Here is a 25,534-nt window from a genome sequence, read left to right as displayed (position 1 = left end):
GGGAATGCGTAACACCTTCTCCCAGGTTAACAGAATTCCTTATCCGGATTTCTGGTTCGCGGACTGTTAACAGAGTCATATTTTCCTCGGTTCGAGATTCAACCGGTGACTTGGGACACCATTAATCTCCCAAGTGGCGACTCTGATATCTCAATAATAAATCCCGTTCTGATTGTCCTTTAAATAGAAAAACTCCTCTGCGCCCCCGCGGGCGCGGGTAAAAAGGAGGTGTGACAATACCAGTAAATTCAAAATCATCCTTTAACAGTTGGTGGGACTGAGAATGGGTTTCTAACAAGACAACTAATGCTGGCCTTTTATAATCCAACAAGGACCTAAAATTTCTTCTAAACTCCACTGACTGGCTACCCCTACAATTCCATATTATGAAATTCGTATGGTTATTATTTGAATCAAACAGGGTAGAACTAGGTTGACCCGGTCGGAGCCTCAATGTTGGGAGGAATAACATGGCATATTTGCCCACTGCCAGATTGGTTGTTGGCCTTAGCCTGAATGAGGTTGATATGAGATTTTCCGGGCACCTTATGAATATCTTTCTTTCGAATTCCTCCTTCTGCACGAAGACCTTTATTCCATTCATGCATGCATAAACTGGTCTGGTCTCTCTGTTGTAAGCGATGGCTGCGTCTAATTCTTCCTGCAAATTCTCCTCTTGCTATTCTTGTTCTGGTTGATTGAGATTGTCCGGAGAAGGAGAAGGAGTTGGTGGTGGTTGGACTCGTGGGGTTCCTGGCCTCAACAGTGGGGTATGTGGTTGAGTTTCCCAATAGGGTTGAATCCAAGGAACATTGGGAGTTGGAGGTGGATAGAGAGCCATTCGTATGACATTGGGATGAAGAGGGGTCTGCTCCCAGACTGGAGAGGGAGGAGGTAGTGACTGAAATGGTGCAAGGTTTGGACCTTGCATCATTGACCAATGATAACGCGCGTATATCTCCGTGCCCAGTTGCATCCCCTCCGCCACAATCTGGGCTAAGTCCCTCGGATGGTTGATGAGTACTGTGACAACCTGTTGGTTCACTTGCAATGTGAACGTCAGTGCATGATTGTACAAGCCCGCTTCTAGCCAAGATGCTAGATACGTTGGTGCATGGGGAGTGTGTGCTGTGTAAACTACTGAGTTTTGCTCCATTGTGAGATGTGGTGGTGGATGAGAGAAGGCCGTGGGATTGTGGTGGAGTTGGTGGGAGGTCTGCCTTGGGTTGTTCCGTGGTCTTCTCAGGTGGCTTAGAAAATTGAGGGGAAACATTGTTTGGAGTAGTAACGTTTGCAGAAAGGGACAAGGGCAGATTGTTTATAATGGATGGAGTTAATGGCAAAGGTGAATTGCCAATGGTTAGAGTGGCCGGTTGAAAAGATTGACAAGAGTGTAACTTGTTTGACTTGGAAATGGAGGTGGAGTCTTCATTACTCCCTAGTTGCATGTCTATAGAATCTTGTTATGATGGGGTGGAATTAATGTCTAAGTAGGAGGTGGATTGAGGATAGGAGAATGTTGGTCGTTTGTAGCAGATGGTGTAGTCGTTGGTTGGGATTTGGTTTGCATGTGAGGAGTAGTTGCGTGTCCTAATGTATGGTAATGTTGAGGAATAATAGTGGTGGGTACTATTTGATTTGATTGGACCCCACTCTTGTGTACTTGAGTGGGGTTTGAAATTTGACCCAAGATATTTATGTCATTTGTAGTACTAGGTAGTATAATATTGTTTTCATTAGTCGATTCTTCCAATAAGGTAGCAAACTTATTATTCGGTAATACTTGTTTATACATGTTGTTTAACCTAGAGTTATGCTTAACAGTAGTTTCTTCATTATTTATAGCTAATTGTCTAAAAGGAAGGTTATTAGGAGTAAGCTTACCTTGTTGTCCCTCCCTTACCTCATCTGACTGGAATTGCCTGTTGCGAGATGGCCTTTTATTTGCATACTTGTTAGGAAATTGGACTAGCTTCCATTCTTCTTGTGCATTTGCTCGAGTAACACTCATATTCTGCTCCTGCTTGGCATTATCAGTTGAAGGTGTTATCTTTCCAGTGGAGGGGCATGTTCTTTGGTTGTGGCCCATACATCCGCATGTGATACATAGTAAATTTAGTCCCTCATATAGAATTGTCTGTTTATGATCACCAATGTATAGATGAGTTTTTAATGGTTGGTTCAACAAAACTTCAACACATAAACGAGCATATTGGCCTCGAGTAGTATTAGATGTACAAACATCCATTGATAAAAATTTGCCAACTTTCTGTCCCAGCTTCTTTAAAATATGATAATCATAGAATTCAGTAGGTAATTCCGGCAATCGTAACCATATGGCTGAAGATGTAAGCTGAGTTTCTGAAGCTTTAAATTTAGGCTCCCATTGTCGAACGGATAAGAAATGATTAAGAACAAACCAAGGCCCTCCTCGTAAAGCATGAACTTTATTCTCCTCCTTCTGAAATTTTAAGAGAAAAAAATCTGACCCTAGGTCAATTAGAGGAAGGTTTTCAGTGGGTTTCCACAACGCATACACCTTCTGCCTCAGTAGTTGGTGTTCCACTTTTCGCCCATACACTTTTATAATTACTGCATTTTCCCAAGGCTTATAAAGCCTATATTTTTCCTCCACTGATATAGGTATGAAGTTGGAGGAATCAGTTGGCGCTTCTAACTCATCATTGTACTCAAAACTAGCAGTGTTTATGGGTGGTGAAATATTTTGTGCGAGGGAAGAGCTATGTGTGTTCAAGGATTGGAGATAGGTTTTTGGCAGCTTATTAGATTCAGCCAAGAAATTTGGTGAGTCGATGTGCATGGCAGTATTCATAGGAGTAGGAGTAATGATTTTATTGAATGAAGTTGGTGGAGAAGAGTTGTTGTCAGTGTTGCGGAAGCCAAATGTATATAGTGTGAATAAGTCACAACTACTATACCAAAAATTATGACAGCCACCAAATAATAAATAAGACAATAAAGCAACAATAAAGGGAACACCAGAATTTACGAGGTTCGGCTAATTTTGCCTACTCCTCGGACACAACCAATATTTTATTTCACTCCAAAAATACAAGTGAAATAATACTAAAGAGAGAAGATACAAATGCCTTAAACAGATGAGAAGGCAAATGAGAGGTGTGTTTCAATCCTAAACATTAGGCCTTCTTTTATAGGGGAAAAATCCCCCCAAACTTAACTCCCAACCAATGTGGGACTTTGGCATTTTGCCAAACTTCAACAAATCTCCACCTTGGCAAAATTCCACATTTTCAATTCTCTCTCAATAACAAATTTTGGTTGTGTCTTCATCTTCAATCTTCAGTGTTCAACAATGTTGATCAAATCCAAACAATGTTGAAACTTGACCGCAGTCACCACCTTTGTCAGCATATCAGCAGGATTCTCTGTAGTATGAATTTTCTTCACCGTGACTCCACCTTCTTCTATGATTTCTCGTACGAAATGATACCGAACATCAATGTGCTTCGTCCTTGCATGATAAACTTGGTTCTTCGCTAATTGAATAGCACTTTGACTATCACAAAAAATTGTGATACCTTTTTGTTCAACACCAAGCTCCTTTAGCAATCCTTGAAGCCAAATTGCCTCTTTCACAGCATCTGTAATAGCCATGTACTCTGCCTCTGTTGTAGACAAAGCAACTGTTGACTGCAAAGTAGACTTCCAACTAACTGGTGCCTTTGCAAAAGTAAACACATAACCAGTAGTTGATCTTCGTTTGTCCATATCACCCGCAAAATCTGAGTCACAATATCCAACTACAAACTGATTGTCTTCCTGCTCAAAAACTAACCCGACATCTACAGTATTATGAATATACCGTAGAATCCACTTCACAGCTTGCCAATGCTCCTTCCCTGGATTGTGCATATATCTGCTAATAACTCCAACAGCTTGTGAAATGTCAGGCCTTGTGCAAACCATTGCATACATCAAGCTACCAACAGCATTTGCGTATGGTACCTTTGACATATACTCTCGTTCAGCTTCATCCATTGGCGACATAGTAGTACTTAGCTTAAAATGGGAAGCAAGTGGAGTACTAACTGGCTTAGTCTTGTCATCTATGCCAAAACGTTGAAGTACTCTCTTCAAATATTCCTTTTGAGATAAACAGAGTTTCTTTGAACGTCTATCTCTAATTATCTCCATGCCAAGAATTTTCTTTGCCTCACCCAAATCCTTCATCTCGAACTCCTTCTTCAGTTGAATCTTCAACTTATCAATTTCTTCCAAATTCTTGGAAGCTATCAACATATCATCAACATATAGGAGAAGATATACAAAGGAACCATCTTTAAGCTTGTGCAAATACACACAATGATCGTATTTGCTTCTCTTGTACCCTTGCCGCAACATAAACTCGTCAAATCGCTTGTACCATTGTCTAGAAGATTGTTTCAATCCGTACAACGATTTTTCAAGTTTGCACACCATATTTTCTTTTCCAGCAACTTTGAATCCTTCTGGCTGAGTCATGTAGATTTCCTCCTCCAAGTTTCCATGTAAAAACGCAGTTTTTACATCCATCTGAACTAGTTCCAAATCCAATTGTGCTACCAAAGCCAACATAATTCTAATGGAGGAATGTTTTACAACTGGAGAAAACACTTCATTGTAATCAATTCCCTCCTTTTGAGCATATCCTTTGGCCACCAATCTTGCTTTGTAGCGAACATCTACTTGGTTAGGAAATCCTTCCTTCTTTGCAAATACCCATTTGCACCCAATTGCTTTCTTTCCCTTCGGGAGATTGGCCAATCTCCATGTATGATTCTGATGAAGGGACTGTATTTCATCATTCATGGAAATCCTCCACTTATCTTCTTCTGAACTTTGGACAGCGTCTTTATAAGTAGTAGGAACATCATCAGCTACAATTGAGGTTGCACAAGCAACCGTCTCTATGAGACGAACAGGTTTCGTTATTGTTCTTTTTGTCCTGCTGGTTGCTATTGATTCAAGTTGTTGTTGAGGTTCCTGAGTTGGAATCTCCTCTACTGGCTCTCCTTCTAGAGGATAATCTTCATTTGTTTCCTCCTCTGCTTCTTGTGTAGGAAAAATAAATTTTCCCTCAAACTCCACCTGCTTAGAAGCACCTTCATTTTGTTTGGTATCTTCTGTTACCTTATTTACCATAGCAGATTCATCAAAGGTAACATCCCTGCTGAATATTACTTTCTTTGTCATAGGACACCATAAGCGATATCCTTTGACTCCAGAAGTAATTCCCATAAAAATAGTCTTCTTTGCCCTTGGATCCAATTTTGACTCCGTCACATGATAATATGCAGTTGAGCCAAACACGTGCAAAGAGTTATAATCTATAGCAGGTTTTCCATACCATTTTTCAAATGGTGTTTTGCCATCAATAGCAGCAGATGGTAGACGATTAATGAGGTGACATGCATATGTAATTGCCTCAGCCCAAAATTCTTTGCCCAAGCCAGCATTGGACAACATACACCGTACCTTCTCCAGCAAGGTCCGGTTCATACGTTCTGCCACTCCATTCTGTTGTGGTGTATGTCTAACAGTGAAGTGTCGGACGATGCCATCATTTTCACAGACCTTATTGAAATGATCATTTTTGTATTCACCTCCATTGTCTGTGCGAATACACTTGATCCTCCTGCCTGTTTGATTCTCCACCATCGTCTTCCATTTGAGAAAAATTCCCAGCACTTCATCTTTGTTTTTCATTGTATACACCCACACTCTTCGAGAAAAATCATCAACAAAGGTTACAAAATAGTGCTTCCCACCCAATGAAGGTGTTTTGGAAGGACCCCAAACATCAGAGTGTACATAATCCAAAATGCCTTTAGTATTATGGATCGTTGTACCAAATTTAACCCTTGTCTGTTTCCCTTTGACACAATGCTCACAAAACTCCAAGTTGCAAGCCTTTACTCCTTTTAACAATCCTTGATCTGATAGAGTTTTCAAGGATTTTCCTCCAGCATGTCCCAAACGCATGTGCCATAGCTTGGTTGCTTCTGCCTCTTTGTCGTCACTGGATGTCACTGTCACTGTCCCAATAACTGTACTGCCACGATAGCGGTACATATTATTATTCTTCCGATTAGCCTTCATTACCACTAGTGCACCGGAGCATACTCTCATCACTCCATTTTCTGCAATGATTTTGAACCCTTTTGATTCTAGGGCTCCCACAGAGATGAGATTCTTCTTCAAATCCGGTACATATCGAACATCTGTTAATGTTCTGATCATTCCATCATGGTTCCTTAATCGTATTGAACCAATGCCATATGAGGTAAGAGGGCTGTTATCCGCTGTGTGGACGACTCCATATTCTCCTTCTTGAAATTCCACGAACCAGTCCCTGTTGGGACACATATGATAGCTACAAGCCGAGTCCATCAACCATATGTCTGATGATGTTGATGACTCTGTTGTAACTAATGAGAAATCTGAATCATCACAATCAGCTACATTTGAATCCATAATGGCCTTTCCATTGTTATGTTTGGCCTTATTCTTCAACTTCGGACAGTCTTTCTTCCAGTGCCCTTTTTCTCGACAAAAGGCACATTCATCTTTGCTGGGTCTGGATCTTGACTTGGATCTTCCCTTCTTTGTCCTCGTTTGATTTTGAGGACGACCCCTCACAAATAGTGCTTCTCCTTCTCCGCCCTTCTGTTTTTCTCGCTTTCTTTGTTCATAGCTGTACAAAGCCGAACAAACTTCTCTGAGAGAAACTTCGTCATTTCCATGGAGTAGAGTAGTTTCAAGGTGCTCGTACTCATCAGGAAGTGACGCCAACAACATCAAGGCCAAGTCACCATCATCATAAGTTGTATCCATATTTTGCAAATCTGTGATCAACTTATTGAAACTGGTGATATGTTCATTCATCGTGGTACCAGGAACATAGGTGAAGTGAAACAGTCTCTTCTTCATGTACAATTTATTTTGACTGTTTTTCTTCAAAAATTTATCCTCTAGTGCTTTCCATAATTTACTTGCAGAAGTTTCCTTTGTGTATGGATATTTCTGCTCTCTAGCAAGGTAGGATCGAATGGTACCGCAAGCAACACGGTTGATAATTCTCCAATCTTCTTCTCCAATAACATCTGGTTTCTTTTCTTCAATGGCCAGATCTAGCCCTTGTTGAAAAAGGACATCTAGAACCTCGCCTTGCCACATCCCAAAATGTCCGGACCCGTCAAATATTTCGACCGCAAATTTCGCATTTGACACAATTCTTGTCATAAGCGAAGATGCCAATGATGACGTATTGTTGACACTTGATGTAGATTCTTCTTGTTTATTGTCTCCCATCTTTGACACAAATATTATTTAATAGCTGACGACACAAATCAAGATTATTTCCTTTCTGGTGTGGAAGATCAGACTAAGCTGCAACCACAGAGCATACTCAGACAGAACCTTGACTCAGTTACCAAGATAAATCTTTTCTGATGTGGAAGATCAGACTATGCTGCAACCACAGAGCATACTTAGACAGTACCTTGGCTCTGATACCAATTGTTGCGGAAGCCAAATGTATATAGTGTGAATAAGTCACAACTACTATACCAAAAATTATGACAGCCACCAAATAATAAATAAGACAATAAAGCAACAATAAAGGGAACACCAGAATTTACGAGGTTCGGCTAATTTTGCCTACTCCTCGGACACAACCAATATTTTATTTCACGCCAAAAATACAAGTGAAATAATACTAAAGAGAGAAGATACAAATGCCTTAAACAGATGAGAAGGCAAATGAGAGGTGTGTTTCAATCCTAAACATTAGGCCTTCTTTTATAGGGAAAAAATCCCCCCCAAACTTAACTCCCAACCAATGTGGGACTTTGGCATTTTGCCAAACTTCAACAGTCAGGTGGTTTTGGAGGTATGGAAGTTGAAGGGTAGTATTGTTGGGAGGTGTTGATTGGGAGTGTTTCGCTCATCTTCCCGAGACTAGTCTCCTTTACATTACATGAGCTTCTTTGCTGATTTTTGATTTTTTTGGTAGTAACTTATTTTTCTATTTTTCTATTCTATTTCTATTTTCTATTATATTTATTTATTTATTTTTCTTTTCTATTTCCTCTTATTAATAAAGCAGAGTTTGAGGAGCTTAGGGTCAACATGTGTGTTTGAGCTGCTATCAAAAAAGCTAACCTGCTTAGAAGTGGAGGGTAGTTTCGGTATTTTATGAATTATGTGCTTTTAATAATTGTACATGATTGTCATGAGCGTGTACATTTTTCTTTCTGGACAAAGCAGCCACACTTTGTTGGATGTACCATGAATACGTGTGAACAACTTGTTGAATTAGTGGGCCCGCTTAATTTGTCGTCTCACCCGTCTAGCTATGTTTTTGAAGGCTATTTTGTCAATAGTAGTCTTTATCATTGTACATTGTGACAAATCCATCCGAGCAAATAGTAATCTTTTTGGAGTAAAAATTCTAATGGATGGAAAAACAAATCATTTTTTTTTTGAGAAGTCTTAATAACTAAGACTACACTTGGGCAAAGAAAAATTATTTCAGCGGCCTCAAAACCATTGAGAAATTTACTAATAATCACTTGAAATAATTAGTGCAACATCACTATTTCAGCTGCTTCAAACCACTGACAATTTTACTAATAATCACTTGAAATGATTAGTGCAACATCACAACTCTAATACCATTCTTTTTAGTAGTAGTATTTTTAAGGGATCGTCCGTTTAGAAGGATTAGAAGAAATCTTTCAGAATAAAGTTTCTCTAAAAATAGCACAAAGTTTTATTAGAAAAATTAAAAAAATAATTTTCGCATAAGTAACAACACTTTTATTTGACTGCATAAGAAAAAAAAATCACTGCATAAACTAAAGCAGAATTCAATTAGTTTGTGATTTTAATTAGTATTTGTATTATGTACTTTTTCCGTCTTAGTTTTCGTGATGATATTTGACTGGTCAATGGCCATAGAGTTTAAGAAGAAAAGGAAGACATTAATACTAATATTCTAAATGAGCCATAAATATTTGTATTGGTTATAAATCATCTTATTAAGTGTACAATGAGCATTTTAAGGTTAAATTGTTATTAAATATAAATTGTTATTAAATATTTTTTAAACTAACTAAAAAGATCACATTGATAGAAGAATATCTTTTTAGATGGGATAAAATGTAAAATAAGAATACTCATCTTAGCACTATAGAGTTAAAAAAGCACAAAAGAATTACTGCAAAACCTACATTGTTAGAATATATGCTGGTGTCGAAATCTTATAAAGGAAAAGGGAGATCATTTTCTATACAAAAAGGTACTACTAATATTTATGTAAATAAAATCAGGTAAAATAATTATATTAATATGTTAATTAAGAATATAGTATTTTTTAATGATGTGAGATTGAAAAATTTCCAATCACGCCGAGACACATGTAAAATATAAAGAATGCGAGTATTATTTTTTAAATAAGACGAGAAAAATAAATTTGTTTTATTTTACTATAGGTCTGGGCTTGTGAACAGATCTAGGGGTTTTTGTGCTATACATACATTTCTCTGGTAATAAAAATCTTTATTTACCAAAAAAATAAAAAACTAAGACGAGAAAAAGATTATGCTTACTGTGAGGATAAAAGATGAGCTAGATGATATATTCGTGAAAGTGCCAAAAGAATTACTTCGCAATAGTATATATGTTACACATAATTGTTCTTTATATTTCACAAGTTTCCATTTTTTAATTTCGATATTATATTCCTCACCTTTGCAGCAACAAGTAAATTTTGAAATAAAAAAGTTATTCATTCATTAAAATGTTATATGCAATATAAAAGTTGAATTATTATACTTGAATGTGTATATATTTTATATTATTTAAAGAAAGACAAATTTTGATAATACATAACGGACAAGGTCGATTAAATAGCTTTAAAAGAAGCTCATAGGGCGTTCTAGAAACTACAAGACATTGGATAGACAAAAAAAGAAAAAATGATATTGTATAGCCGCTGTAAAAATAATAGTCAAAAAAATATATAAAAATATATAAAATATATATATTTTTTGTATATATATACATTTTGTATGTTATATACAAAAAGTATACACTTTTTCGGCTAACAAATATAATTAGTTTGTGGCGTGAGCTAAAAGTGATAATACACCGACAAAAATATACTATATTTGACAAAACAATACAAAGAGGATGTTTTGGGCCCGGAACCTCACTAGTTTTTTTTATTAATAAGAGACAGTTTGAGGAGTTTGGAATCGTAGGGGCATTTTGGTAAAATTGTAAATATTTTGCCCTAAGCCACGTGCTAACACTTGCAATTGATGAGCACTCGCTCTACTACCGTTTTGCTTCGTCTCTCTAGCTCTTCCCTCTCCAGGTCAGTTGGCTGTACAATTTTAACTGGCTTTTTGCAAAAAAAATTCTTTGTTTCCCCCACCTTTTCTTATTATAAGTGTTATTTAGATTTAAGATTGTGTTGGTTTTTAATTTGAAGAATGTCTCCTTATGCTGTTTTGAATCTGGCATATAAGATTTAGGTAGCTTCCGTCTTAAATTTTAAGCTAATTGGTGATATACTGCTACGCCTCCGCTTTGCTTTTTCCGCTTTGCTCTTTCCATGGTTTAATATTAATATTCATATGTTTTAACTCATTTAAAAGTGCAATAAGATCGGAATCGAGTTTGTATTTTAGATACTACATCCAGACTTGCATTAGACGTGTTTGAGAAATTGGCCGAAAGAAACTACCAATTTTGTGGACTCTGTTAGGGAGCTCTTACACCCAGTTGACTTTGGATGACCAAAATTAGCTTCGAATATGAGTAAATACCACAATGGACGACAACAGATTGAAGCTTTCTATAACCTGAATTGCCACCTGTGAGCACGTGATTTTTGTTTTGCGCGACAATCACTCCAAAAGAAAACAAAATAATAGCGATCGGTCTTGCTGTACAATTTTTGGATCTTTTACGTGGCATTTTTGTTAATTCGTTATAATTTTGCCCATTTTTATTTTTATTAAAATAAAATACAAAAAATGTATGTGTCATGCGTAATTTGAACCGTAATCCGGTTGTTAAATGGAAAATCACAAAATACGCATTTTTTGTCCTGATTTGTTGCCTTGTTTAATTTTACCTACTTTTAACATTTTTATATGCGTGTAATAAATATGTTAAGTGTTAATTAATGGTGTTTGGTTTTTGTTTAAATTAGGTTGTGTGTTTAAGAAAATTAGAAATAAAAAAAAGAGGTTGAAATTTGTTTTAATTAAATTTGGGTCGATTCCCATTTCAAAATCTGAGGCCCAAACGATCAACCCAACCCAAATTACCCGGTCCAGTCCAGTTCAGCCCCTAACTATCTCAAACGGCGTCGTTTGGGTCGTGCCTGATCTGGGTCGTTGATCTCAGATTGATCAACGGCCAAGATCACTTCCCCATAACCCATAAACAAAACCCGACCCATTCCACCTGGACCGATCCAACCCCTCTAGTCTTGAAACGACACCGTTTCCCATTAGTTGAAGGATCCTGGCCCTTCATCGTGTCTCATCCGACGGCCAGGATCCATTCATCCACTCCATATATAAGCTCCCACTCGTACCCCGCCCCCTATCCAAATACCCCTACCTTCCATCGTCCTCATCATCGACCCTTGGAACCCTAGCCGCCCCCATCTCCCTTCACCAGAAACCCGGCGGCATGAACGCCGGTGACCTCCACCTTAACACCATAGAACCCCCTCACCACCCTGAACATGGATCTGTTAACCACTTAGACCAAATCCCCTCCCACCTTCTCGAATCTTCATTTGAAGATTCGAGTCAGAACCTGACTTACACCAATCGACCTTAATTTCACACTAGATAGTCCCCAGACCCCCTCGTGACCAAACCATGCTTGGTTTGGTCCGAATCTGACCAGGGAAACATGAATCCCAGATCTGATTCTTTGAACCCCAGGGTTCCTCGTGACTGGTCCGTATCTGTTTAAGTCAAGAGATTGAGGTCTAATGGACCTTAATCGAAGTGTTTCTCATCTGAGAAACACTTCGATTAAAGTTCGTTCAACCTTAAGAAAGGCATGTTCGAATCCAAGCTAAGGCTCTTTGATTTTTCGGGATTTAAGGTGAGTTTTGTTTTCCTTTTTCTTTATTCCATGTGCTGATTAAAGGTCTGTTCATGTTTTGTTTTAATTCGTGTTTTTGAATTTTACCAACTGTGTCCTATCCACCTTGCCTGAACCTCTGTGTTTGATTGAGTCCTTCTTCTACTTGTTACTGATAATGTGTATATGTGTATGTGCTGTGCGAACAATTGAACTTCAAATTTTGACAGATCAACTGATTCCTCGAGTACAATTTTGCTTAGTCAGTACAATTCGAATCATGTGTTCGATACTGTTAAATGTCTGATTTTGGTTTCGATTGTACGTGTTATAATTAGTATAGTCGAGTCGACATATGTCGTCAATTAGTTTCAGTTGTCCGAACAATAACCAATTGACCTGCTTCTGTTAAGCATTGCCTGAATCAATTAGGGACTGGGTTTAGTAACTTATAGTTGTTAATTTGATTTCAGAAATCTAAGGTTTGGTCTGTAATTGCAATCTGAATTGATGGCATGTGCACTTGTGCACAACATGTGCATAAAGGCCCTTTTTGAATTAAAATAGTGTGACAGCATATGCTGTCAGATTACATTCTGTTGCCCATATTCTGGTTTAGTTTAAGAAATAATAAACCTTACTCAAAAGGTAAAGTCTGCCAGGGAATATCATGGGGGTGTGCTTTTATTTAAATAGTAAGTGGGAACTGAAAAGAGAATAGCACATGGGAGGGGTGTTCTGGTTGTCTAACAGGCTGTTAAAGGGCTGATTTTAGGTTGATAAAAGGGAGGACTTCCATCAGTTTAAAGGGGGGATAGACAGACAGACAGGAGGACAGAGATTTTTTGATACACACTGACACACACACGGAGAGAAAGAGAGGGAGAGAGAACTAAGAAGAGGGAGAGCTGAAGTTCTGAGAAAGAGATACACACATACAAAAAGAGAGAGATACACATAAAAAACTGAGATTGAATATTGAGAGTGGAGTTCTGAAAAAACAGAAAAACTGGAAAAGATTTCTTTTGATAACTCAAGTATAATTTCAAAACTGAAGATTGACATTTAGGTTTTGGAAAGAAATGAGATAGGGAGAGGGATATACAGAAAGCAAAAACTGCTTTCTTCTTCCTGTTGTTTGTTCGATTCCCAGTTTGTTCAACCTGTTCAGTCAGTTCTGTTTTCTTTTAAGTGTCAGCTGAGTTTATTGGTTGGTTTGCATTGGTTGATTCTCTTGGAATTGGTTTGTCTGAATCCTGATCCTACTCCCTGCTTGTTGCTGTCATTTTGCTGCCTCTTTCCTCGTCTATAATTGCATCTTGCATTGGAATTTGTCCTGTTGTTGTTCATCTGTTACTGCTGCTGTTTCGTTTACATTGCTGCTCAACTGACTCCCCTGCTTATTTCATTGTAAGCATCTCCTCAGGTACACATTTCGAATTTGTCTGATGTAACTGATGTCGCAATGAAAGTTGAATCGAAAGATCTGAAGGAATTATAATCATCTGTTGCTTCACTTACAAATTTTATAAATGTTGTCAAGCTGTGTAAATTTTAGTTTGTTAGTCTAATAGAGAATACATTAGTAAGTTTGTACTTAATTAATGTTTATGTTGATCTGAAACTGTGGTGTTTGATTCGTTTAGTAGCATACAGGATGTAAATACAATTCATGGAATGTGAAACTATTTAGTGCGATTGTTAAAATTAAATTCACTCTTTCAGCATGCTTTGAATAAGTAGGGGCGAATGACTGTTAGATCTAGCCAAATATAATACAGTTTGAATCATCCAGTTCCGATTTCTTTGGGCAGTTTATAGGACTAGTTTTGAACATCATCGGTAACATCCTTTAATAAAGAATTCTATTAATCCTGCTTAAGCAAGTTAATTTAAATCCGACTTAAGGATGTTGTTCGGGTTAAGTGTTGTACTTCGTCAGCTCGTATGTGATTTCCCTGTCAAATTAAAGCATTTTTCCATGAAGTATAATGTTTTCTCCACTTTGTAAATAATTAATCAGAAATTGATAAGAATCCGGATTAGGCCAAAGCATATAATTAAATTAGCATGTACCTTTTTCTTCTAGTTTTAGAGACAAACGCATTAGAAATGTAGCCACTTTAGGATATCCTTTCTAAAATAGAGACGAGCCTCGCCAAATAAAAATGCAAAATTGCGGGGCCCTCAATAACTAGCCATAATAAATATTTAGAATTCAGGACAGGCCGGTTAGTGAATTTCATGGCCTTCCCCAAAAATAATAACGCGTTAGACTCTTTAGGCGCGACTTAATTAAATTACATTCTTAAACACGGGTGCACATTGATGTGACCCAAATTCAAATCTCAACGGAGTCGAAATGTGTTAACAACTACGGGTGCATTGATTGTGACGTGGTTCGAGATGCATTTTCACGACGTTGCAATTCTATAAAAATAAATGATAATAATAAAAGCGGTTTAAACTTAATAAAAGCACATAAGTCACAACATGTATTTAAATCAGATATTTAGCCATTATAACAATTTAAGCGACCGTGCTAGAACCACGAGATTCGAGGGTGCCTAACACCTTCCCTCGGGTCAACAGAATTCCTTACTTAGAATTTCTGGTTCGCAGACTTCATTTGGAAAAGTCGAAAATTTCCTCGATTTGGGATTCAAGATAAACCGGTGACTTGGGACACCAAAAACCAAACCTTTCCCAAGTGGCGACTCTGAATTAAATAAATAATCCCATTTCGAATATTGTCACTTAAATTGGAAAAACTCCCTCGCGCATTTTAACCCTTCGGGGCGGGCGCGCAAAAAGGAGGTGTGACACCACCCAAATCCTAGGAATTTTTACACCCTATAGAAAACCTTAGTACCCTATTTATTTTAAATAAATACCATTTTAAAATATTACATCCTATAAATATCTTTTATCCTTTATAGCAAAAAATCTAAATATAGTTACATCCTACAATTAAGGCACCATATATGCTAAATATTATTTTTCTCTCTCCCTTTTTGTATTTTCTCTCACATAATTACCGCGTATCTGCAAACCTCAATACAATCTCTCTGTTTGCATACAACCAGACTCTCTTCTCCCACAAACCTTAGTTTCTTAACTCTTCTCCCACCCAAATTTTCAATTTTCAATCCTTACACTATTAGAATCATCAATTACATCAACAACCTGGTTGATTACCACTACTGCCAACCCAAAACGCCTAGCTTGCTCTTTCAATTTGCTTGAAATCTTGAAGAATAAACCCGATCTCTGCTTAAGATCACGCGCGTTGTTCTCAAATTCAAAGCGAAATAAAGCAACAATGGAGTCAATTACAATTAGCTTAATAGGGGGAAGGAAAGAGGACGGGATAAATGGCCCACGCCGTACACGAACACCTTGCCGTTGCGGGTAGCAGCGACTGCGATTTCTTGCACCAGAACTTCCAAGGCTAGGGTTTTTGTAGATGTGTTAGGGGGCTGACCAGCCGGAATTAATGGCTGGCCGCCGGCCGGCGAAACCATAGGGCTGTTTCTCTCTCTAGATCGCTCAAATCGCCTATTTGTATTCAATTGTATTCGAATGTATTCTTCAGCTGTATTCACTTGTATTCAGGTTTAATCAGTTGTATTTAACTATTTTATTCAGCAGTAGTTAGTTGTATTCAAGTATTTTATACAACTATATTCAGTTGTAGTTAGTTATATTCAACTATTTTATTCAGCAAAAGTTAGTTGTACTTTGTTGCATTCAAGAGTTTATTCAGCTGTATTCAGTTGTATTTTTGTTGTATTCAAGTGTTTTATTCAGATGAATTAAGGTGTATTTTGTTGTATTCAACTGTATTATGCATATGCATTTCTCTTTATTCAGCTATAATCTTATTATGTATCTTTCAAATACAGATTAATGAGGGACCATTTTAGTTCGTTGAGTTAAATTAGGAGAATATCATGTGAATTTTATTTTCTTCCGTTTTTAGCGCAGATATGTTACTGTATTTAATGTTAATGTCGCTTGAATACAGCTAAATACATGTCAAACTTAGTTGGAATTCAAGATTTTACGCCTATATTTTTTGTTATATTAATGAATACAACAGCTTAAATACATGAAATATATTGTATAAAAACATAAAAGGTATCTATAACACGTAATATAGCAAAAGGTATCTATAAATGGCTAATTAGACCAAAAAGATGGTGCTTTATGAAAAATTCCCCAAAACCACTGCTTTTGGGCCTAGGAATTTTGTGAATCAGGTACGGTAATGTTGCTTTCAGGAGAAATCTGCAGAGGAAAATCAAGTGCTTAATACCAACATCTTAGGTAACCTAATGGAAAAATAAGCTAAAGCATTAAATGGATATACATACTAATGTAACTTTAGCAATAATTGAGTAAATTAATGATAAAAAGCTGCGGTGCAAGAAAAACTAAAGTGGCTTTACTTCATGAATAAATGACACAAGGTGACTAGCATTCAGTGAGCATCTCATAATGTGATAGCGCACATATTTTGTGCTAAATGTTACCTTAAATCTTAGCATTAGAACACAATCGCACACCTTCACCTGCAAAAAAGCATTTAAACATAAAGAAAAATAATTCAAGGAATGAACTTTAAGCCTGGTCAGACACTCTAAAGCTACCAAGCTTCCTCTTTTCACACTCTTTACAGTGAACAAAAAGATGGAACAAATTCCTATTATGCAGGGGATAGTTGATCAATGGAATGTAGGTTACTTTTAGTAGAAGAAGCTCATATTGTATAAAGCCTTAACTCAATATGTTCGTACATGAATAGAAGAAAATCAGCTAGTGAAAGTATATTGCAATGAGTAAATTATATCCATTACTTAAAGAACAATTTGTGTATGGAAATTCTATTTTTGGATGAATAGTAGTCTTTTTCCATTTTTCTTCGCCTGGAGATGTGCTTAGATCAAATAAATAAAGCTAATGTTGGATTGCTTGAGCGTGTTGTTTGTTCCCCCCCCCCCTCTTTTTTGGTAAACTGAATATTTGGTGATAGCTTGCACATGTTATTTTTACGTGCACTGAAGTAGTATAATTGTTGATATACATTACTAATCATAAATGTTACAAAATTACAAAGGCACAATATTTTGAAGCATTTACATTGGATTTTTGAAATGGCAGATAGTGATTGAGTTCATATTAATTTAGACATTAAACAATTGATATTGTGCATGAGGATTGAACATAAAATATAATTTTGTATTTTCGTCAAGTCTTTTGAACATACAAAAGAGTTCATGTCTCTTTTAAATATTTCACGAAGAACTTGGATGCAAATATCTACGGGTGAAAAAACAATCTGAACTTGCATAACTCATAGATTTCAAAGAAATTAACAATTCGAGGGTAGTCGCATTCATCACAAAAGGAGGTTCTCAGTAAGCAGATTTGTTCTACCAAAAGTCACACTAAGGTATTAAAATTAAATGACAAAGTAAATACCTATTTATGTGCTTATCGCTGCCTTCAAATATATCAATAAAAATCAAAACATTTTTCATCCCTTAAGAAGATTCAAATACAATGGGTAGCTATGGGTCATGCAATGGATTTAACTATACTGACCGGATATAATTAGCTCATAAAGTAACTTAAGGAGATTTTTGAAATTCAGGAAGAGTTTCGCACACGAAATAAGTAGGAGATCATTTTTGCGGATGATGAAAAGCTAATGATGCCTATGTCTAATCATCCTTGGATGTAGTTGTCCATTTCTCCATTTAACTTAAAATTAAAAAATATATATGTCAGTTCTCTACTGTGCATATCACAATGTGGTGCTCAATTAATTTATTGCAACAATGTGTTGAAGAAGATTTATATACGAAAGTGGTATATATTTTGATATTATAAGATACTAACTACAACAGTTGACAATGAGAGTATATACGATGCACAAAATAGGGCATAGTCTTGAAACTCTCATATGCAACTTACTAATATCTTTTCTTTTTCGGGATAATGTGCTCCCTGATAGTCATACCTCCCCAGTTTCCTGGCTGACTTCTATAGTCATGATAAACTGGTTGTTGTGACTCTTCTGTTGAGAAGAGCATTGGGTAGAGATCTACCTACAGACCGGGTCTTCTACACATGTCATTGATGGACTTCTCAGGACTAGAATGCGTCAAGTTGCTAGTTACTTCTATGATGAGATGACAAAGAAAGGGCTTAACTTAGAAGTTATTGCACTGAATATGGTGACCCATTGTTACTAAAATCATGAAAAAATTGAATTGTCTGTTGGCTTTTAGATTATTTATCATGTAACAATTAGAAGTGCTGCTTATTAAAAAACATTATACTATTTCTCAGAGAACCAAAAATCAAGATAATGCTATCTGTGTATCTTTAGTGTTTGTTAAATGAATACATGTGAGCCAGATGCAATTCTCAAGGTTCCCAGTAAATTGGATATCACTATTTTGCATAACTGGACATGCATGACAATATCCAACTTCAAAATTTGATGGAAGTGGACTTTCATCAAACTATTATTTCCTCTGGTCTATGTGAAGTTGTGCATGTATGATGTGCTTACTGTGTTAAATTGACTCTTTAGTGATTGAGAACTTCTGTTATGATTTTTTTCTTAGATGCTTTCTACACCATGTGCATTGATACATTATTTCTGTGAATGTAAAGAGTGGTGGCCTATTTAATCTCCTTTTCTATGTAATAGAAAAAATTTACCTTAGCAACTCTTATACTAGCATGGTTCTACAGGAATCAATATAGCGATGTCCTTGATGCCTGCAGCAAAAGATATTTCAGCTAATTACTCATTTAAAATGACCAAAGCCTTTCATGGGTCAAAAGATAAAGGAAGACTAAGCCACAGAGAGAAGTGTCGAGGGAGAGAGACCAGAGAGGGAAGTTTCTACCAAATTCAGCCTAACTCTAGAATGCAATGAACATATTATTTATCTCCTGATTTCCTTGGTCTCTGTCACGCGCAGTGCACATGCTCTATTTTCAGCCAGGATCCCATATGTAATTTGCCAAAAGCCCAAATGTGGCATCACGGCTATTTTGATTCATAACAATGATACTCAACTATACCACTTCCATTAACTGCTCGTCATCAGAGGGGCTTACGCCTCCTACATTGAGTATAACGCCCTGCCTTTTAAAATACTGGTTATTATTTAGTGCTGCTCACTCCATGACAGAACCCATTAGTGATACGATGCATGCCTGGCCTGAATTGAAATGCCGCCTAAGCGAGGCGAATTGCTGAAACTATCTAGTTTCGAGCATGACTTTTAGTATTGTCCATGCAAGAGTGATGCATTACAAATTATAGATCGATTAGTTCCTCTGTGTTGCGTTGCTATATTGACGACATTGTCTCAGATATAGAAGCTCTTCCGAACCATTTACAGAGGAAGTATGCATTATTGCGTGATTTAGATAAAAGTCTGCAAGGTATTACCTATAGTGCAAAGCTTTATATATTATTGTGTTGTAAGTTATAGGGTTTAAATAAAAATATTTGAGAAATATCATGAGACTACAGACTTTGATTTCTAAACTAACAATACCTTAAGGTGAGAATCCTAAAAATATTTATCAACATAATAAAGAAAAGTGCCACCAATTTAATACCAAATCACCCAAGCGGCCCGAAGAACAGAGAAAAGAGCATACGAGAGTCAAGAAACACTCCAAAGCAGAGAGATGACACTTGTAAGAAGCTAAGGAGAACTCTGAATTGAGCAATAAACGAATCAGAACAAGGGCTAAAAGGGATATCTGATAAGCAACAGATATTTGAAGGGAGTGACCATGAAATTCGGCAGCATTTATTTCCCTTAAATTCAGTATTGCTCAATACCAGCTAATCTTTGCCTAATAGTTACCAGAAATTCACAAAGCAATCTGAATTTCAATAAATTGCACAAGACCCAGAAACTACTTTGCCCTAAAGATATAAGACCTTCTCTAATTTCTTTAGAAAAAGACTGGAGTTCCACAAAGAAACAGGCAAAATCAGTACCAATGTCACATGGGTAGACCGAAAATTGAAAAGATCGAAGACAACAAAGAAAAATTTAAGCAAAATTTAAAAGGAAAGCTTATCTGGATGAGAAGATGAAAAAAAGAGCCGCTGGTGCTTTTTTTTGTTTGTTGGAGATGACTGATGAGAAAGACAAAGGGATCCTTCTGGAGCTCCATTTTAATTGTTGTGATGTAATTATCATTTTGCCCTTAAATAAAGCTAAATTTGCAAAGATGCCGGTGGTCCACCATCTTTGCTCTTCTATATAATAAATAAAATAACTAGGTGAGTCAGCCCAGGCTGAGCCCGAGCCCAATTACCATATCCAAAATCAAATGATGTAGTAATTGCTTAAGACGAAGCTCTAAATGCTTATATGTATACTTGATAGTCAAAAGGAATGGTAAATCAGGCCAATAACAGGTATAGAAGAACTCTTCGCACGACTAACAGGAAACACAAGCTAGTTTTACTCGGAATCAAATATATATGTCACAGTAAAACCAAAACGTAGAATACTAATTGATCTTGTAGATATGTAGAAATCCACAAGAGTAGTTACATTGAGCAGCATTTATAGTACTAACATATATGTGCAGAATCATGGAAATGACAATGCTACTGTTCTGCAAGGATGAATGATCGTGAAAAGAGAGAAAAACATACTCCAACAAAGGGTATTTGTAATCAAAATGGTCTTCCCAAATATCTGCAAGCAAACGCAAAATGTCACAAACATGGAATGCAAGATCTTTCTCTAAAACTACAAGAGAATTTGGCATCTTTTACTATATTGGATTAGCTTTATACATCAAAATAATTTAGATCTTAGATATAAACAAAAGGAAAAAATCTGAAAAATCAAAGAGAAACCTTTGAAGGTAGCAGTTAACATTGAAGTGACCACAAAATTTAATAATAATAGTTTTTCAAGAAGAATCGCCAACCTTGATAACCCTTTCGTTCTCAAGAATCATAACGAATAGTGCAGTCCCAAGTAAGGAGTTGGAGACCCAAGTTGAGCATTGAAATTGCTATTTGACTACAAATTCACCTATGACTCTTTTAACTCTCTGCATTTAACATTTAAATGGTTAGGCATAGAGTTTTTAACTACATCTTCAATACATATTTTGTAACTCTCCGCATTTAACATTTACACAGTAAGGCATAGAGTTTTCAACTAAGTTTATCGGACAAGGTAAAAACAGATACATGTTTTGTTTGCCTTAAATCTTGATTAAACAGTAGCAAGTGAGTAGGGATTGATAGAAAAATATTTTTGATATCTCAAAAAAAAAAATTCTAAAATTATGTCTAGATTCATTTTCTTACTATTATATTAATGAGTCATTATAGTAATTATTTGAAAAATATTTGTAACAGAAAATTAGTTTAATTTTGAATTCAATTTGGGATAAAATAATCTAGACAATTAAATACTCATTAGAATGGATCTATACGTTATTATACGTTATCATCATTTGTCAACATATTTTTGAAATCTGACAACTAAATGATAGTAATTATACATTAATATCATATGTTAACGTATTGACTTTTCATGATTGTCTTTTTGTTTTGCAACAGAAGACAAACGTTATCATTTTGATTAGCCTTTATGGCTTTTGACAATTGGAGGTCAGCAAGTGCATTTCTTTGCACTATATAAATATATGTTCTTGTTTTCATCTTCGAAGGTGTGGAAAAACAGAAAATATTTCACTTCTTCTTTCCTTTGTGTTGGGTTTTCTTCTCTTATAAATCTTTGTTGTTTCTGCTCCTAGTTATACTAAAAGAGCTTGTTGAATCCTGGAGGATACGCCTAATATTATTTATCTCGGTGTGGGCGAAATATCCTTAAGGACAGTGTCCTTGACACACCTCAAACTAAACCTTTTATTCTCCATATTCATCAAATTTTTACAACAATCTTAAGGATATTTCCACGTAGTTATTATGGAGAATAATGTTGCTAATGTTGTTGTTAATGTTACTACTCCTGCTGCACCAGCTGTTTCTGTTGCTAATTTTGGTAGAGATAATTTTTACCGCAAGTATGCAGTTGTTGAAAAAGGAAAAGAAATTGCTACTAGAAGCAACCTTGTGGAGGACAACAAACGTCGGAGAAAATCAAGTAACAGGTATGATAAAAGAAATGGTTATAATCCCAAAACCAACAATCAAACCTTCAAGGAAAAAGGCAACTGTTTTGTGTGTGGCAAACCTGGCCACTATGTTGCTCAATGCCGAAAAAAGGTTGGGAATGACAATCCCGCTAAGGCTAAAGTAAACTTAATTGAAGCCAAAGCGGATGACATAATTGCTGCAGTTATTTCCCAAATGTACCTTGTGGCCAATGTGAAAGACTGGGTGTTAGATTCTGGTGCCACTAGGCACATATGTGCTAACAAAAAAGACTTTGTGTCTTACACCCAAGTTAAGGAGGGAGAAGAAGTTGTCTATCTTGGTGATTCAAGAACTACTCCAGTTCTTGGAAAAGGCAAAGTTCTTCTCAAACTCAAATCTGGCAAAACATTGGCATTGAATGATGTGTTGCATGTTCCTAGTATCCGAGCCAATTTGGTCTCTGTGGGATTATTAAAAAAAGTGGGAGTGAAGGTTTCTTTTGAATCTGATAAGGTCGTGTTGACCAAGAATAATAATTTTGTTGGCAAGGGTTATTATAGCCATGGCTTTTTTGTACTCAATATTATTAATGAAAATGCTAGTACTTCTGCTTACTTGATTGATTCTTTTAATTTATGGCATGCTAGATTATGACATGTTAATTTATCTTATATTAAAAAAATGCATTCTGAAGGTCTTATTTCAAATATTAATTTTTCGAATATTGATAAGTGTGAAGTTTGTGCAGAAGCTAAACAAACTAAGAAATCATGTGCTTCAGTATTTAGAGAATCTGAATTGTTAAGTTTAATTCATACTGATTTAGGAGACTTGAAACAAACTATGACTGGAGGAGGGAAAAAATATTATATGACTTTTATAGACGATTTTTCTATATATACAAAAGTTTATTTGTTGAGAAATAAAGATGAAGCTTTTGATAAGTTTTTAATTTATAAAGCTGAAGTAGAAAATCAATTGAATAAGAAAATCAAAAGAGTTAGATCCGATAGAGGTGGTGAATTTATTTTGATGAATGATTATTGTGAGAAATAAGGCATAATTCACGAGATAACTCTGCCATATTCTCCACAATCAAATGGTGTAGCGGAAAGGAAAAATAGGATCTTAAAGGAAATGATGAATAGTATGCTTGTTAGTTCTGGTGCTCCGGATAATTTTTGGGGTGAAACCATTTTATCTGCTTGTCATTAACAAAATAGAATTCCTTATAAGAAAACGGGTAAAACTCCTTATGAGTTGTGGAAAGGGTATCCACCTAATTTGTAATATTTAAAAGTGTGGGGGTGCCTTGCTAAAGTTATGTTGCCTGATCCTAAGAAAAGAAAAATAGGATCTAAAACATCTGATTGTATGTTTATTGGGTATGCTGAAAACAGTGCAGCATACAGATTTTTAGTAGTCAAAAGTGATGTACTTGAAAACAATACTATTGTTGAAACAAAAAATGCTGAATTTTTTGAAAATATTTTTTCTTTAAAATTTGAGAAAATTTCTGATGCTCCTATCATTCCAAGTGATAATATTTCACATGTTCCAATTGCACAAAATGATTTTGAAAGTGAGGATTTAAGAAGAAGCAAAAGACCAAGGAAAGAAAAATCTTTTGGTAATGATTTTTATACTTATTTTGTGGATAATGATCCTTTAACATATTCTGAAGCTATTTCTTCGTATGATGCCTCATTTTGGAAAGAAGCTATTGATGTAGAATTAAATTCGATTTTACAAAATAAAACTTGGATTTTAGTTGATTTATCTTCGGGAGCTAAGCCCATTAGTTGTAAATGAATTTTTAAGAAGAAACTCAATTCGGATGGTACCATTGATAAATATAAAGCTAGGATTGTTGCAAAAGGTTTTACCCAAAAGCAAAATATTGATTATTTTGATACTTATGCTCATGTAACTAGAATTTCCTCGATTCGTGTTTTACTTACCTTGGTTTCTATTTATAAACTTTATATTCACCAAATGGATGCTAAAACTGCTTTTTGAAATGGTGATTTGGAAGAGGAAATTTACATGGAGCAACCTGAGGGTTGTTTAGTGTCTGGCCAAGAAAATAAAGTATGTAAATTGCTAAAATCTTTATATGGTCTAACGCAAACGCCTAAACAGTGTCATGAAAAATTTGATCAAGTATTGATTAATGATGGTTTTTCATCTATTGAAGTAGATAAATGTGTTCACACAAAATGTGTAGATGGTACATGTGTTATTATTTGCCTTTATGTGGATGACATGCTTATTTTTAGTTCTAGCCTTGATTTGGTACATAAAACCAAATTTTTTTTGTCTTCTAATTTTGAGATGAAAGACATGAGAGAAGTTAGTGTAATTTTAGGCATGAAAATTATAAGAGATGGCAATAGTTTGATGTTGACTCAAGAACATTATGTTGAAAGAATTCTTAAGAAATTTGATAATTTTGATGTGATACCTGTAAGCACTCCTTATGATGCTAGTAGTCAATTAAAAAAGAATAAGGGAGATGCTATAGATCAAAATAAATCTGCTCAAGTCATTGGTAGTCTAATGCATTTGATGAATTTTACTAGACCTGATATTTCATATGCTGTGTGTAGATTGAGTAGATATACTCAAAATCCGAGTCATGATCATTGGAATGCATTAGTAAGAGTAATGAAATATTTGAGAGGTACCATGAACTATGATATTAAATATATTTCCCATTGTACTAGAAGGATACAGTGATGCTAACTGGATCTCTAATTCGGATGAGACAAAATCCACTAGTGGTTATGTGTTCACCCTCGGTGGGGGTGTTGTGGCATGGAAATCAGTTAAACAAACTATAATAGCTAGATCTACCATGGAATCTGAGTTTGTGGCATTGGAATTAGCTGGCAATGATGCCGAGTGGTTAGAGAACCTTTTGGCGAGTATTCCACTAGGAATTAAACCGACACCTTCTGTGTCGATGCATTGTGATTACCAAGCTGCAATAGCCATTGCCAAAAATAAATCCTTTAATGGAAAGAGTAGACATATCCGATTGAGACATAATGTGATAAAGCAGCTGCTGAAAAATGGAATTATTTCCATAGATTATGTGAAGTCAGAAGTGAATTTGGCCGATCCTCTGACTAAACCTTTGGGAAGAAAATTAATATCCGAAACATCGAGGGGAATTGGACTTTTGCCAATTTGAGTTATATCAACTATGATGGTAACCCA

General features: G+C 35.9%; 1 protein-coding gene and 1 long non-coding RNA gene across 2 annotated transcripts; both read right to left on the bottom strand.

The window, feature by feature from the left end:
* Window positions 1-1,486: 1,486 nt before the first annotated feature.
* LOC104228289 (uncharacterized) lies at window positions 1,487-2,833 on the bottom strand. The gene has a single exon (XM_009780733.2). The coding sequence runs from the start codon at window positions 2,831-2,833 to the stop codon at window positions 1,487-1,489; it is 1,347 nt and encodes a 448-aa protein (XP_009779035.2).
* A 13,413-nt stretch (window positions 2,834-16,246) lies between these two features.
* LOC104229957 (uncharacterized) lies at window positions 16,247-20,339 on the bottom strand. The gene is made up of 3 exons (XR_711770.2): window positions 18,874-20,339; window positions 16,674-16,712; window positions 16,247-16,428 (listed from the first exon to the last, which is right to left on the bottom strand). It is a non-coding gene; the product is annotated as an uncharacterized lncRNA (long non-coding RNA).
* Window positions 20,340-25,534: the final 5,195 nt, after the last annotated feature.

The sequence above is a fragment of the Nicotiana sylvestris genome, chromosome 11 (assembly GCF_000393655.2).
Source record: "Nicotiana sylvestris chromosome 11, ASM39365v2, whole genome shotgun sequence".
Lineage (NCBI taxonomy): Eukaryota > Viridiplantae > Streptophyta > Magnoliopsida > Solanales > Solanaceae > Nicotiana > Nicotiana sylvestris.
Note: the sequence above shows the minus strand (reverse complement) of the source record. Positions and strands in the feature narration are given on the sequence as shown.